Raw genomic sequence first — 16,525 nt, forward strand, 5'->3', positions numbered from 1 at the left:
ACGTAGCCAAGAGTTTATCCTGGTACATGGTGATACCATTAATACTTGGAATGCGTATTCAGATTTGTTATTTGCCAGATGACTTCATACCTGGCAGGTTATACAGACAAAAGTCCAAGTGTATGCACAGATGGTAAACCCAGAGTTTAAATTAGAATCTCATTCCATGTTAGCCAGAAGTTCATATTAAGGCATTCCCCAAAGGGAGCACATGGCATAGAGAAGCAAGTGTGTCACAGCCAAGCAAGATGGTGAAATGCCAGTTTTCGATCTTTCAGCCAAGCAATCAGTTACTGACCCAGTCATCTTCATTTAAAGTAAAACAACAACTGTGTCACACTGAACAGATCACCACGCTCAGCTGAAGGCACCAAGCGGTGTTGTCCTTATGTCGTAAAACCACAGAACCTTGCTGATCCATGACTGATAATTTTTGTATCCCTTTGTAAAAAGCATAACAAGATATTTAGCCACTTTATTCCAGAGTGCTGCACAGGGCTCAGTCTGGTGAGGCTCCATGACTTCTGCAAGGCGAATCCCCATTCTGTGAATGGATCTGTGGTCCCTCAGAAATATGTTGTCAAACTGAGGAATAGAGCTTTTTTAAAATAAAAATAAAAATCAGACCCACAAATATATTTTTGTAAAGCTCTAGTCTTCAGTGAGACAAATGTAACAGAAAGGAGATGCCCCTTTCTCATGGAGGTGCTCGCACTAGGTTTGAGTAAAGAATATCTTGATTATGATTTTATTTTTTTTTTTTGGAGGGAAGGTGGGAGGAACCTGCTTGTATTACAAAGCCTGAAGTAAAAAGCATGCCTGAGAAAGCAAGCCAGTACCCCTTTACTCTGAAGATAGGGATGCATAAAATGATACAGCTTATTAGTCTGCATTCCCATACCTGAGGGAGTTGAGGAGCACGTTTGCCTAAATGTCTCTAGCACTCATACTGACAGCAAAGGTGAAGAGTTAATGTGCTGGTTGGGGAAGTGCAAAAGCTTTTCCCACTGGTGTGTGCTAGCTGGGTATCAATGAGACGACCGCTCCATCATCTCGCTGCTTTGTGTGTCTGTCTTGGCCTGATAGCAGACGTTTCCCACTATTTCTGCCAGTAATGAGGTCCGGCTGCCAGAACGAAACTTAAGTCTGTGCAGAGACGTGCTCACATGGCATCTATGTAAGGTATCTAACTATTGCTCTGAGCTGTTTGCCTACAGATGCTTGGCTCTCTCCTTGGGCTATGTGAGGTGCTCAGGTGGTGTTCAGATGCTTAGAGCTGGAGACCAAAGTCAGGTGTCCTAACAGGCAAAGTATTCTGTCCAACTGTCTGTAGCCAATGCATTGCTTACACCAGACAGCCTCATTTATTCTAGAAACAGAAGGATTTTGCCCAGTTTTGTTGTTTGTATATATACATACATATATAGGGGGGTAGGGTATTTTTCTCTGAATATCTTCTGGGTTTAGAAAGTGATGTCCAGAGTGAGACTATTTCAAGTGATAGGATTGTAGCCATTTGTCTGCCAGTCTGCCTTCCCCTGGACCACCCCTGTGCCTTTATGCCTTTGGCTTCCTTGTTAGAAGCAGACTAAAGGCTTCTCTTTGGGCATCTTTTTCCTTCCCTGCAGCCCCAGGTCAGGAAACATGGGAACCAACAACTGGACATAAACTTTCCTGGCTGCTGCTGTCTGCAGCATATAAAATGAGATGATTTGTGTGAAGATGCAGTATTTGTTAATTTCTTGGTTTTGGTAATTGCTTTGGACTGCACATAATACATCCTGTAAAAGATCTGGATGCTTGAAATCAGAGCTCCTACATCTGCCATCTGTCTGTCTCCTACAGGGTGTGTTTGCTTGGGGTGTTTGCCCTGATTGTCAGCTGGGGATCCTTGGGTCTGGAGTTGGCTGTCGCAGTGGTAAGTGGCTCTTGTCCAAGTCCCATTCACCCTTTGCTGCAGAGTTATCAAACACAAGATTAAGTAGCTATTAATGCATATTATGGTGTGCCTGTTTTACTGTGTCTCTTGTTCTAAGTAGCTGCCCCAGTAATTTGCATCTATGAGAAGTACAGAGCTACTCCATGGTGGGCTGCAGTCGCTTGTACTCTAGCACTGCTGCAGCTGTGTAAAGCTGTGCTAGAGGGGATGGCGATGAGAGACTTCAGTGTCTGAAAAATCCCTATAGTGGAGGGTTCCCTGATGTTAACCTGGCTCAACTGCTCTTTGATATTAGTGTTCTTTGAAATTCCTTTTCCCTTTTGTCTTGTCTCTATCTAGGGTTCCAGTGATTTCTGTATTAACCCTGATGCTTACATCTCCAAAGTGGTTGAAGATAATGCAGTGCTTAGTGCTGGTAAGTGCTGGGTCTGGCTTTGGCACAGGGAACTGTGGCTCCAGCTGTCACATGGGAGCATGACAGTGTCTGAGAATTTGTGGCTATGTTTGGAACCCAGCAACCTGCGTACAGTGGGAAAAGCAGATGTGTGTGGAACTCTGCAAAACCAGTGTTCTTCCCAAAAAAAACATTTATACCCCAGTCAGAAGTCCATACGTACATTTTATTTGTTTATTTTTGTCAAAAAAGCGTTTAGAATCCTTGTTTCATCTTGGCCCTAAGATGGAAGTAACTGATATGGTGGAACAACAGAAGTCCCTGGATTATTTTCTTCAAATGTAGCAACCTTGGTCTTGTTTCTCCTCCTTTAAGTGACAGAACTGTAGCAGTATGAGTGTGCAGTTTGAGTTGTCATTTTTAAAATTTGCTCTTGGGTCTGTATCCCAGCATCTAGAATATTTATTTTTTGTGTTTGTTATTAACAAATATATATCAATTTGTCTCTTAATGGTGGTTATAAATAGGAGTCTTTTGAAAGCTAATTTAAAGGGTAAATGAACGGAAACAGCAGGAAAGAGAAGTATGAATTTCCCTTTCCATTATAAATGCAGTATTTTGATTGCTTTGTTTACCCTGTTCCATTTCAAGCAATATGCCTGCATCACTGTGGCATTCAGCTGAAGCACTGATGGATTTTGTGTTTGTCACTCCTAATTTAGACTGAAGTGGTTGGTTGAGATGAGGGGTGCCTCCAATTTGGACCTCGGGGGCAAAACAGATATTCAGAACTGTGGCTTAACAAAAATATGGCTGGATGCTTGCCAGCAGAGATAAGTGCTAAAAAGGAAAGGTATTTTCCAGGGCTGAGTCTGCTGCATAGCTAATAAAATGAGCTTCTCTTTTCTCCCACCCTTTTTCCCCCTGATAATCCCTCTGTACATTTCTGTGATGGTAAATCACAAATAAGCCATGATACTGATTTGTAAAAGGAGCCACATGTGTCTTTGCTGGTTCTTATTTGCTGGTATCTGAGAATTTTTGCCATGTGTACCGAAGATCTAGTGTTATTGCTGTGCGCTTAGCCAATCGCTGCCTCTCGCTGTGTAACTGATAGGGAATTAGGTATGTAGTGATGGCTGAGGATGCAGGGATTGGAAGCAATAAGAAATATTTATGTCTGGAGGCAGAATGTAGTATAAAAGAGTACATGCCAGTTGATATTACCACAGTGCAGCTTATTCTTGGAGAGCCTTATTTATTGATTTCCTGGAGGGAAGAGGAGAGAGCCTGGCAGCTCGCAACAGATGGGTCTTTGTAACAAAGAAATGCAATAAGGGAAGTGAATGAGTGTTTAACACTGCACAAGATGAAAATCCTCCCTTGGTTGTGAGGGTGACGGCGATGTGGCTTCAGGTGCCAGCTAGCCTCCGTGTTGTTCGAGGAGGTGAACAGGCTAGGGAGGCCAAGGGGAAATATGTGACACTAATGCCAGCCGTGTACTGTATTAACTTGGTAACCCAAATCAGAACATTTGGGAACAATTTGGTTGACCCTGAGCAGCTGAAGGAACACCCTTCCATGCAACTTTTCCATTTCACTTGTTCTTGTTGGCTCCTGCAGGTTTTTGCTCCTCAGTATCATGCACGCACATGGAGGCTGCCGGTGGCTGGGCCTGGCACTCCCCTCCCTCCTCCTGCTTCCCCCGGCAGGGACAGTCAGCTCCCCGGCGTGAAATAAGGCTCTGTTCTGGCAGCTCCGCCAGCTCCAACAGTTGCTAAGGCTCCATAAATAACAGTGAATGGGGCTGAGTGAGACGCTGAAGAGGAGGAAGAGCAGGTGTTGTCACAGGCCTGAGCTGGAAGGCCGGCCTCCTCCGTGGGCTGCTGGTGTGTCAGCTCCCTGCTGTTCAGCAGCCGTTCTGCGTTCACAAGCACCTTTCCTTCTCTACAGAAGGAAATCAGCCTTGCTTCTGAGCCTGCCATCACACTAGGCAGCTGGTGGGGAGGTGATCAAACATTCTGCCTTCCCATGTGAATTTCCACTGCTCTGCTGAAGTTTACGGTCAGGAAGCGATAGAAAAAAGCCTTGGCTCCCCGCGTCGGGAGCGTCCTGTGCACCTGAGCAGGAAGGAAGACCACAATATCAGCACTGTGGTGTGGAACTGTTCAACGAGGCTTTAATCCCAATAGCAGTTCTTTAAAAACATCTTTATAAGTCTGAAAAAAGTGTTGGTATCCCTTAATACGCTTGGCTGTGAACTGTGGCAATTGCTTTGTGATGAGTTGAGCTGTGTCTGTGACGGGGCAGGCTTGAGGAGGCAGGGCAGGCGGCTGTGAGCCAGACCCAGGGCTGTCCTCCTGGGGGAAGCTGCTTGAAGGCTCCCAGATCTAGTGCACGGGCTCTTCACACACTCTGCTTTGCTGCAGGATAGACAGATGAGGCAGGAGCGTTTTAAGATTGTTCCAGCTAGTTTCACCAGAGCGCATCCTGCTGTGAATTTTTCAGTTCAGAAAACAGATCGCTGAGAGATGGTGCGAGTTGAAGGAGGGGCTCACAGTCCATGGAAGAAGAATGTAGAAATCATGTTTACCTTGGAAATCACTTGAGCTGAAACTGGACTGAAAGCAGTCTTTTTTTTTTTTTTATTCTTTTCTAGGTGTCTGCTTTTGACCAGTGCTGGGGTATAAGATACTGGGCTGGGGGCTGTCATCTGCTTTTAAGGACATTTAAGAACCAACAAGCGATCTTAAATGTAAAACAACCAGAAGCTTTATAGTGCTGGGTCAACTTTTCCCTTTAATCACTACTTTTAGTTGTTGTTTTTAGATATGATGGGTTGTAATATTCCCAGCCCTATGCTCTGGCATTCAGACTAGCACCAGGTGGCCCAGGTTTGCTTATTTGCAATGCTTTTTTGCTGTTGTTCATAGTATTTTTCCCAGAAAAAAATAACAGCATTGGATACTGGGCAACTGGTATGTTAATATTTCTGTTTATGTATTAATTGCTGTTTGCCAATCTAAATAGAATTAATGGAGCTGAGAATAATCTCATTAAATGCATCATTATTGTTGTAATGTTTTTAGCTGGCAAGTAGATGTCCTTGTTTTGTAGAGAAAATGTGCTGTGTTTAAAAAAAAAAGGGGGGGGGGCATGCTGGGATTGGGCAGAGAGCCTTAATACAGGTTTCCTGGAGGAGAGGCTTAAATCATTTTGCAGAAGAGCATGATATATATGTGCCTAACTCGCCCTGTATTCATTAATTGAGATAAAGCCAATGGAGTTGAACAGTGGCTGTATAATCAGCTCCTGCTGCTAGTAAAAAGGCTTGGTGCAGCCAAGATGTTTATTTTCAAAGCAGGAGGCCATCTTCTAGTCTCATTCGTTTTCATTGATATTATGTTATTATCAGATGACTTATTGAATAAAATTAAATAAAAAGACAATCTGTCTAAACAACGGGAAGAGCTTTCTCCAGATTCTCTTACTGGAAAGCTGCATTGAGAAGAGACATTCACTTCATCTAAAAGAACTGCTGACCACAAGGGATGGATAATGGAGCCTTTTACCTCCAGTCCAGCCAAGTTTCTCAGGCTGGACGCTGCAACTTAGCTGCTCAGATATAAACTGCAAGCCTTCTTGTTACACGTAGCCTCCTAATTGGCCTCACTGATTCACTCTCATCTTAGAAGCCCAGAGCTGAATGAACCAGAGGACTGACACCACCATCACCATCCTTTCCTATCTGAGAAGTAAGGCCAGGACAAAACCTCGTGGGGAATGTGGTGGCTGCACTGTTATTACTTGGGCTGAATGGGCGCTGCAGGACAGAGCTTGTCCGAAGAGGCGCTCTTGAGATTTGTGTTGAGCTGTTGTCGGTGTTGAGGAGCTGTGTTTTCCTGTGTTGTTTTGTTGGGCTCCTGACGAGCAGAAAACTTTGCATGGAGAGCAGTTGGGATGGCTATGAGCTCTTTACTGAAAACTCATGATCAAGTCAGCCTGCTTTCACCAGTACCAGCGGTGTATATAACAGAAATATAGCTGGTATGCAGATACATCCCTTTGCCTTAGGAAAACAAAACTTCTAGTGGGTAAGAAAACCTGGCCAGAAGAATATGCTTCCTCTTTGACGTCACAGGCCTTATAGTTCAACCTCCTCTGATGACTGAACACACAGGCAGTCTCATCTGGGTATATCTGTAAAAAGGAAGCTGGCTAGAGAATGCTTGAGTAGAAATGAATAATAGCTGGGAAAAACTACTCAAGGTGTGGATTTCATTTTGTAAACTAGGATTTTTTTTCCTGATTGCTCTTTACCCTGCAGATCTTCTTGCTGCCTTTTGGCAAGTGCATAATGCCATTTTCACGTTTCTGCTGAGCTTTGAAATGAATAGTAAGTCTCCATGGTTGCAGAAGCAATGAGTGGATTCTAGCAGCTAAAGCTGTCTTTAGTAGGCAATTCGACTTTCCTTTCTAGGAAAAACAGACTTTACAAAAATAAAGCTTTTAGGATAGTTCCGTTCCGTGCCTTCTGCTCCCACACTGCCTGTGCACTGAGAGAGTGGGTCAGGAGGACTGCTGCTAGCAACAGCAGGCACAGGCAGCTGCCACTGTGACCCTACCTAACCCTTCTCCTGTAGACTGCATCTCCTAAAGGCTGGCTTCAAAAATCAGATCCGGCCTTCAGGAATTTTCCTTGAGAGGGAAATGCAACAGGAAGATAATTACAGGGGAGACACAAAATTGCCTGGAGCTGTTAGCAGAGCACAAATAATGGCTTAGCATAGCTGTTCTCTGGTCAGAAATGTGAGACTTGCTGTTGTACAGGACGGCCTCCATAGGGATTAAAAGTGGTGAAGGTGCCTCCTGTTCTGTCCTTTCTTCCCAGCCTGGCGGTGTGGAGGCAGCGGTCACGCTCCTCTTCATTTACAAGCTTCACAGCACAGGATAACTTCAAGGCAGCTTCAGTGCCTCTTGTATGTGTAGCATTAGTTTTAAAGCACCACAGCTATCAACGCACTGTGTTCAGTGCAGGGGAGAGCTGCTCCTGCTGGCTTTGCCATTTCGGAAAACACATTTTACGTACAGAATGTCACACTAGTCGGCTGCAATGCTGGTACTGCTGCCGTGAAGCCTTGTTGATATTGCCTTCCAGGGTGAGCAAGGCAAGCACTCATTTCATCGTTCTGCTTTTTACTTCGCTTGTAACCAGCAGTCTTTGATTCTGGGCTCACAAGTTGCAGACTCTGATGGTATCAGGAACTCTCATCTGTAATCTGCCCACCAGGGATGATCCAGAAGGGCCTGAAGAAACATTTCTGGAGCCATATATTAGCAGTATGTCATGCAACTTGATGCATTTATAAAGGTGATGTAAAATTGATACTACTGTGGGAGTCTATGCGAAACTTTCAGTGTTTGTTGGCTTAAATTAAATAGGTGACAAGATCAGAGCTGTATGTAATGTTCTTGCTGTGCTTTTCTCTCAACGCAGGGGCACTGTAATCCATTTTTTCCTTAGCCATCCCATAGGTTGGGGTGACTTATGAGCCCGGGGCAGCAGTCCTTTCCTTGGCACAGTAGTTGTGCACAAAGTTTGTGTGGTCTGTTCAAAGTGAGGCCCACGAAGCAGTTCTTGCTGCCCTCCTGTCGGCCCAGATTTTGCTGATTGCTGTTTAAGAGGAGGCAGAAGTCATCCCAGAGAAAGAGACGGTGGGGGGGAGATGGAGCATCTGGCAGGAGCTGCCCCAAAGTAGGCTAATGAATTATAAATCACAGCTGTCAGGTTGCATCGCAGCGTGCAGGAGCTGACGGTCTGTGTTGCACCACTCGGTCTCCGGTGCGCTGGCTTGCCGAAAGGTGCATTCAATATTTATGGGAAGTGCAGCAGAATTGGGATACAGCCAGGTCTGCTTCCTTCACAGCTCCCCTTGCTTTTGGTTGTGCGTTTTGCTGATTTCTGAGTTGGGACTGATTAGAATACCTTTGCAACATGGAATATGCTTTACCGAGAGTCACAGGTAGAAGATTAAAGGGAATGGAAAAAAGGGTATGAGGAGAAGGGGGGAGGCAGTGTATGTGTTTTAGAGCTTTTGTTATCTTCACTGAGCAAACTTCACCCTTGATTTTTCTGAGCTGACGTGCTCCCATTCATCTGAAGAACTGTAAATGTTTGAGAATTAATCTAACGGTATTGGGACGATCAACTCTTTGACAGAACTTCCCTCTATAGCAGTATTGAGAATGGCAGGGGAAAGCCTGATACTTGTAATTTGTGCATACTGACTTTCTTCAGGCAGTTGGTGTTGGTGTAGTGTTATGGAGGGCTCGTGAAGAGGACACCAGTCTGGTTTCACACACACCTGAACGAGGAGAAATAAAACTGTCTTCAAGCCTGGAAATAGGAGATTTAACAGTCCTACTTATCTGTATTCATAAACATGAGAACTCAGTGAGGATACTGTGACTATTGATAGAGCTACTGTTAAAACGCACCTTTAGGATGTTACCAGCAAGTGATCTGAGGGCCCTTGACCAGGTAACTTGTTGCTGGTATCCTAACACATGGTAGGAGCTTTCTTTCCTGGCCAAGTCTGTGGTATTGATTTAATATGTAATATACCTTCTTAGCACAAGTCAAAAGAAAGATGCAAAGGAAATTATATGCACTCTTTTAAGTAGTCTAACTAGAGCCTTCTAATTAAAATCTAATTACATGCAAGTGACATCCATCAGAAGACAGACTATGTTTACTTTTTCATTCCTAATGCAAGTCAGAAAGGCAAGAACTTGTTCTTCCTTTTCTTTTCCCAGCACATTCCATTACGTTGCTTGCTTGCTAGGTGATAATGTTTTTAGGAAATATTACTGAAAGTTGTTTTCTTGAATTAGGAGGGCTTTCTAACATTCTTCTACAGAACACTGCCTAAAACTAGTCTCTTTGGAGTATGATACAAGAATTCCCAGTTGTGAAGACTTTTTTTCTTTGTTTGTTTTAAACACATGAGCTTGTATATTTAGGAAGTGGTACATTTCAGCATGGTGCGGTAGTGCAGGGATGTGTGTCTGCACCTCCTTTGGCCCAATGTTGTGCTTTCACAGGTATTTTTGTTAGCAGCCTGTATTTATATCAGCACTGCTACCTCTCCTGTGCCAATTTTTCTGTGGCTGCTTAGTGACCTAGCTGGTGAACAGAACTGGCTGAAAGTTGAGTTGTCTCTTTGCTATATTCCCTAGGCAGCACTCTACCTTTGGTTGCTGTCAGTGACCGTAGAATGTTATTCCGACACTCAGAAGTTACAGAAATTAACCATCCCACTGGATTTCTCCTAGACTAATAAGGTCTGGTAGTGTGGTTATACTGTGAATAGTGCTGACTTTGGAATAAAACTTTTTTGATGGTTCCCCTGACTATGCAAGTGGGGCAGCCATGTGCTGCTTTATTGTTGAGAGCGAAACAAAAAAGTAGCAGTTTTAATTGCGGGGAGGGAAACCAAGAGAAAACAAATCTTTCTTCTATCCCCAAATGCAGCCTACATCCCTTTTCCTAGTGCCATCCATGCCCTGTAATCCTACACAGAGAGAGGGAAGTGATTCCATTTATATTGCATTTTCATTTTGTGTATTGCTTTCAGAACTCAACACCTCCCTTGTGGCAGTCGTAAACTATTGTAAAGCTGAAACAACATACCTAGTATGACTTTCTCCTCTTTTGTCTTTGCAGATACCCTCCGCTATTACATTACCTGTAGTGCTGGATACCCCAATCCTTTCCAGCAGGTGAGTGGAAGCGCCCTCCCTCCCTCCCTTCATCCCTTCTCAGCATGGTGCTCCTCGCAGGGCATGGGTTAAATGCTTCTGATGCCAGCATGCAGCAAATTGCAAGGTGTTAGCTGCAGGAAACACTCCGCCTGTTGGTAAAGCTTTGGTAGCTACTTTCCAGTTGTGCAGGTGATTTTAGTGAGCAGTTTTTTTCCATCTTCATCACTGCCTGTATAGCTTCAGGTCCACGGTGCCCTCTTACAGAGGCCTGTATGTGTTGTGGTGAGGAGCATGGCTTTGTTCATGGTATCTCTGTTTACGTGGTGCACTTCTAAGAGAAGCAACATGGAGACAGAGCACCCATAATTATTGCCAGGGTGGGAAACTACAGACTTCCTGCTTTGAATCTCTTCTTACAGGCTCTTTTAGATTAAACACTGGCAACACTCCACTCCCAAACTGCAGCCACTTCAGTGGGTGGGGGAGTGATTCTCACATATGCCTTCTTAAATCCCTTGGATGTTGGGGGGTTTGTATCCTGAAGTATAAACGTGAGTCATTATTCTTTTGTGTGGGGGCTGAGGAACAGCACCTGGGCCCATCCCAAACTTTGTCTTGTGTATCAGAGGCCAGAAAGAACCCACACCACCCACTGTTCAGCAGACACCAGCTGCTTCACAGTTTATATTTAGGATTTTTTAAATCCTGTCTTCCTCTGTTTTCAAGGGTGGGGGAAGACCACTTCAGTCTGTGCACTGTTGCCATCAGTTGCATTTCTGGTTGTTCAGTGTAGTCTCTGACATGCTATAGCATGTGAAATTCCCATGGATGCTTTAATGGGGTATGAAGGCTGCACCCCAATGTAAATAACTTTCAGTATTAACTTTTTCTCAGCCATCTGGTTTAGTAGAAAAATCCAGCTGTGTGCTGTGGTGAGAACATGAGTGCTTTGTCTTGTTTTTTTCTCCTTCCTGTCTGTCCTGGCACTGGCCACAGCTCTGTGTGTGTGTTTTGTGCTTGTCCTTCCTACAGGTTGGTAAAAGTAGAACTTAACCCTAATGGAACTGAACCCATGTCAGTTGAGACATCCTTAACTTATACCATTCATACAGGTGCTTTAGTATTTGGGAGCAAGATGTAAGTCTTAATTCCCAGGAGTTCTTTTGGTCCATGTGGCCTGAGTTGCTGAAACACTGCATGTTTTGTGTTGAGCAGAAGCTGTCAGGAAGTCACAAGGCTCTGGTGGAAATGCAAGATGATGTTATGGAACTCGTGAGGTCAGCAAGCAGAGAGCACCCCACCTCCAAGGTAACTCTCCTCAACTGTGCTCTCCCTCTGCTTCCCTTCCATGAATACAAAGCCCAAGATCAGCTTCTGTAAAGCTCTTTATTTGCAATAATTACTGGCTTGTTGCTTACAGGAGTATCTTATGCGCATCCAGGAGGTTTTAAATTCAACAGAGATCAACTTGCAGCAACTGACAGCTTTAGTAGACTGTCGGAGTCTGCATTTGGTGAGTACTCAGTAATTGGGCCTGCCCTAAGAAAGCACAAAGAGGGATGTAGAGCCTATAGCATACTGATTATTTTGGAGTTTCGAATCTCTGGTGTACCAAAGCAGTTTATAACAGCTTTACTGATTGACTCCAGCAGAAAGGAAAATGGGATTTTGGAGCAAGTTAGCTTTCTATTTTTGTGTTTAAAGATCAGGGTAGGAGACTGGATAATATGCCTTTATACATCTACAAGCTGCAGCCATAAGGTTTCAGGAACTGCCAACTTGTTTCCATAGCTTATAGCTTATTGCCTTTCCCATGAAATGCCTTATAGCTGCAGTAAAGCATGATTGAACTGTTGCCCTAGCTGCATCTCTGAAGGTAGAGAAATAGATAGTCCATGCTTGTGTTCACAGGCAAAGGGACTGAGTGAAGGACCTGAGAGGCTTATTGAAAAATGTGGTGTCTTAAGTTTGGGTGGATAAGTTTTTTCTTTTTTCTTTTTTTCTTTTTTTTTCTGGCTTTTTTTCTTTTTTTCTTTTAATTTCTTACTATGTGGGGCCGAAAATACTGACATGTCTATATCTGATTTGGGCTTTGTGAGGGGAAATAAAGGTTAGATAAATTATGAAAAACACTTGAGGACCCTGAAATTAAAATAGAAATACGCTCTGTGAAAGGGACTATGAACTTTTAAATTGTTTCAGAGAACACAGTCCAGGGGAAGGACTTTTGAATTAGAACTTAATGTTAACTCTCTAGTGATCAGGAAACTGTTCATTTTTTTCTCCAGGATTACGTCCAGGCTTTGACGGGCTTTTGCTATGACGGAGTGGAAGGCCTCATCTACCTGGTTCTCTTCTCCTTTGTCACAGCCCTCATGTTCAGTTCCATTGTGTGCAGTGTCCCACACACTTGGCAGCAAAAGAGGTATAGAGAGGGTTTAGATCCTGTAGTGTTGTAGAGCTCTTTCCTAATGAAGACTGGCTATTGGATTTGTGCCCATGAGCATCTGGAGCCCTATCCCGTATGATCCCAGGAGTGTGAGGCCTTTTAAGCACAGGTCCAACAGAAAAAAAATCTGCTGGCTTTGCTCTGGTTGTGGTTAATACTTACATCTGAACCTTATTGCACTGGAACACTATGTGTGCAGGGTATTCAGTACGCTGCAGGACTATGAGTCAAGTCAGAGATGAATGTTGATAGCTGTAGAGAAAGGTAATGCTTGAACTATGTGTCATCTCTTACAGTACCTATTCTCTTGTTTTGCTTTGAGTCATTTGTTCTAGTATGGGGAAGAGAACTGGAATGAGAAGCAGTCCACACATGCTTTTCTTGTCTTTGCTAACACTGGGGCAACTGACTTGCATAGCTAATAGAAACTGGGAACAATCTTGTTTGCAGTAGCACAGGCAGATGAGATGCTTGCACACTGGCAGCACTCATGCAACAGCAGAGTTGTTTGGCACTAATATTAATGATGGCAAGCAGGCTGATCAGGAAGTCTTGAACAAACCTTCCCAGGGTCTCATTGACTCACTGCAGCACCACATGCAGCTACTAAAATAGCTTTGATTTTTCTGTTCTTGTAGAAAAGCAGTAGGCTGTGCAGCAAATTCTCTTCTGTGGTCCCGAAACATGATTTTTGTGGTCTAAGCCTGAGCGCAAGGTTCAAAGTAAAATGGAACATCCTGAACAATAGGAGGAAGCCAAAGCCCACAGGCCTGCAGTGCCCACAGAGAAAGCCTTCGGAAATGCGTCAGAATAGCGCATAAGAAAATGGCTGGTTTCCTTACCTCTTCCACATGCAGCTGTAGAGGCATTTTCAGGAGGAGAATGGTAGTCTGCCTGTTCGAAGGAGAAAGGTTTATGCAGTGTTATCTCTTGTGCTGCCTTCCGTGTGAGCTGCTGCCCATATTGTGATCCCCAGCAGGCTCAGGCTGCTGCTGTGAACTGAAAGATTCCCTCTTGCTTTCTCTGGAGCACCATTTCTTCCTCTAGCTCCCTCGGGGAGGTGATGGATGTCATACTTTATTGCCTGTAAGAGAATGTGCAGGCTGCAATTCCCTGCGTAAATCTTCAGTGCCACCTTGTGGTACAGAAACTGCAAGCAATACTTGGGATGCTACAGCTATGGCCATGTTGTCTCCTGCAAGCAGCAAAGCATTTCATATGGAATGTTTTACTAGCTTTTTCCAGCATCACTAAAATGTATTTCAAATCTTGGAGCTTCATCCCCTAATTAGGGAGATAAAATAATAGTATATTATACATAGGAGGGACAGGAGAATAATATGGGAAGGGCGGGGGGAAGGAACCAGCTGACAAACAGCTCTGCTCTGTATTAAAATTGATTTAAATTCCTGGCCTTTTTGAGAGAAGAAAGGCTCTAGAAGCAAATGTTGCAACTTACTACATGTAGAGATTTGTGGGGTTTTGTTAGAAGCTGAAGTAGTCACTGTGTAACCATAGCAGAAGTTCAGAGCAGTCTCCAGAGGCTTATCCTTAAAAGCCCTGTGGATATCGTTACAAGGAGTGGAAGGACACAGACTGCAGCTTTGAAGGTTGTTTTGAGTGTTGCATGCCGCTATATCTTCACTTCCTCTTTTACATATATTTTTTTCCTGTATTTGCTGTGTATTTTGGGATGCGTGTCCATCCTTCCGCTATATGACTCGGCAGTTGCAGAGCTGTGCTGTCTGCCAAGCCCTGAGAGAAGACCATAGGGAGAGTGTAGGGGATCGTGCAGCCGAAAAGTCCAGATGGTATCTGTGGGAGGTCTGAGTCACAGTGGTGTAGGCTGTGTTTGACACTGCCGCCCTGAGGCATCCCAAATGGGTATAAATGTGGAGGTGTGGAAGATGGTTGGGAGGTTCCTAGGATTACCATGGTTTCCTGCAAACCCCACATGTGGGGTAATTGTAGGGTTCTAGGAGGAACTTTTTTTCCTTCTTGCAGAAGCTCAGATGATGATGGGGAAGAAGAATCAGCTGCTCAGGGGAGCAGACAGACACACGATAATCTTTACAGAGTGCACATGCCCAGCCTCTATAGCTGTGGGAGTAGTTATGGCAGTGAGACCAGCATTCCAGCAGCAGCACACACAGTCAGCAATGCTCCCGTCACAGAGTACATGTGAGTATCCTGACAAAAAGGCCATATTGCAACTTGCCCGAGCTGCTTCACTCGGATTTTGTCGTTGCTAAGCGCTGCGAGGCTGGTGCTTTCAACCAGGCATTGGAGGTGGTAAGGGATTCTGTCTGAAATGTCAAAAGGCATGTTTCCCGATTAGCATCTGCTGGGAGAATGGGATTGCTTAAAAGTACTGCAGTAGAAAGGGGTTTATTAGGCAGCATACTCAAAGACATGAATCACTTTGTACTGTGGGATTTAGACATCTGCCTACAGAAAAAAATAAAAAATAGTAGTATTGTCCAGGCTCCTTATTGCACAATCTGATCCCCAGAAGACCTGACTCTTCAGATAGAGCAGTTTTGCGAGAAGATTTTAAGCCTTCTGAGACACTGAGAGCCATAACAAAACCTGTAGGCTCTTTCCTTCACAGTAATTGCAGTCAGCTCTGACATTTGTTGCAGTCTGGAGCTACCTAGTTCAGGTGGGACCTTCAGAGCTTTCTCCACAAGTGCTGAACTCTGATCACATTTTGACTCCCTTCAGGGCCCGTCTCTTTTGGGCTGCCACATCGTTTTCTTCCCCTTAGACTTTGTCCTTATTTTATCTCCATTTCTACAGCATGGCAGTTCTGACTCTGCAGAGAGGCAGATTTTTCACACAAACCTATTTTTAAATCATTCGACATGACTCAGTGTGGGCTGTTCCGAGTGTAAAGATAGTGCTTAATCTGAGGAAAATAATGCTAGTTTTGTGTCCTTAACTGAAAAAGGGGATCCAGTTGGCCTGTAAGAAAAGCTTTGAGGGAGACGAGACTGATTTGATACAGTAGTTCTGGGGGGATGTACACTCTGTCCCATGTCACTGTCAGAGACCTTCCCCAGAGAAGTGTGGCACGTACCCCCATTACCATGTGTGTCTTCCTTTCCTAGGAGCCAGAATGCAAATTTCCAGAACCCCCGTTGTGAGAATACCCCGCTCATTGGCCGGGAGTCCCCACCTCCCTCAGTAAGTCTCTCTTTACTGCTCCTCTCTGCTTCAGCAATTTTGGGGAATACACATTTACCACTCCTGTATACTCTCAAGGGAGCTGGTTGTGTAGCCAAGCACAGGATCTGGCCCATAAATGGCAGCAATTTGAATAGACAAGCCGTGTCTCACCTGCCATGGATAATAAAACTCAACTCTGCTACTTTTGACATTGCACATAAAAATAATAAAACTAAATCTGTTAACACTGGTAATCCTATGGGCCCAGTCCTGCCACCACTGAAATGCATGATTGTCTTGGTGGGTGACTTCAGCAGGATGGTTCACTTGCATGCAGTATTCTTGCTATCTGTGGCACTGGTTCCTCAAGTTTACAAAGAAATTTGTTAAAGCAGTAAATTCAGAGTTATTGCTGAACCTCTCTCCTTAATCTGCCCTAAAGAGACAGTAGGATGAAATTTGTATTTTTTTTGTTGCTGTTGAGATTTTTTTTTTAATCTTTGTTTCACAACTCTTTTACTTTCTTTAGAATCTATTTTTGTATTTAATTTCCTACGGAGGGAAAAAAAACAAAACACTTTCATGGAAGGTTTTGATATTTGGAGTGGCCTGGTAGCCATTTCAGTATGCTGGATAAAACATGGGCATGCCTTCATGTATGTGTAAGAACTAGATGAATCTTGCCCTCCTTCACTGGATCCTGTGAACCTTATGCCAGAACCTGGAGCACATGCCATCGCAGTGCTCGTTAACGTGGTGGTGTGATTACAGAGGATGAGTAGTAGCATGTTTAATAATCAGCCAGTCTTCA

At 44.1% G+C, this 16,525-nt stretch overlaps 1 protein-coding gene across 7 annotated transcripts in view; it reads left to right on the forward strand.

Annotated features, from left to right (window-relative positions):
• The window catches only part of TTYH3 (tweety family member 3), a 79,433-nt gene that overhangs the window by 50,173 nt on the left and 12,735 nt on the right, over positions 1–16,525 (forward strand). For 5 of the 7 annotated variants that reach the window (XM_035549025.2, XM_035549024.2, XM_050713840.1 and 2 more), the window contains 8 exons: positions 1,846–1,918; positions 2,279–2,354; positions 10,060–10,115; positions 11,313–11,405; positions 11,518–11,610; positions 12,386–12,522; positions 14,551–14,727; positions 15,657–15,732. In XM_035549025.2, coding sequence (XP_035404918.1) covers positions 1,846–1,918; positions 2,279–2,354; positions 10,060–10,115; positions 11,313–11,405; positions 11,518–11,610; positions 12,386–12,522; positions 14,551–14,727; positions 15,657–15,732 — 781 coding nt within the window. The remainder of the gene's footprint in view (positions 1–1,845; positions 1,919–2,278; positions 2,355–10,059; positions 10,116–11,312; positions 11,406–11,517; positions 11,611–12,385; positions 12,523–14,550; positions 14,728–15,656; positions 15,733–16,525) is intronic. The other 2 variants (XM_035549027.2, XM_035549026.2) reach the window with 1 other exon arrangement.

This window comes from Cygnus atratus, chromosome 15 (genome assembly GCF_013377495.2).
Source record: "Cygnus atratus isolate AKBS03 ecotype Queensland, Australia chromosome 15, CAtr_DNAZoo_HiC_assembly, whole genome shotgun sequence".
Lineage (NCBI taxonomy): Eukaryota > Metazoa > Chordata > Aves > Anseriformes > Anatidae > Cygnus > Cygnus atratus.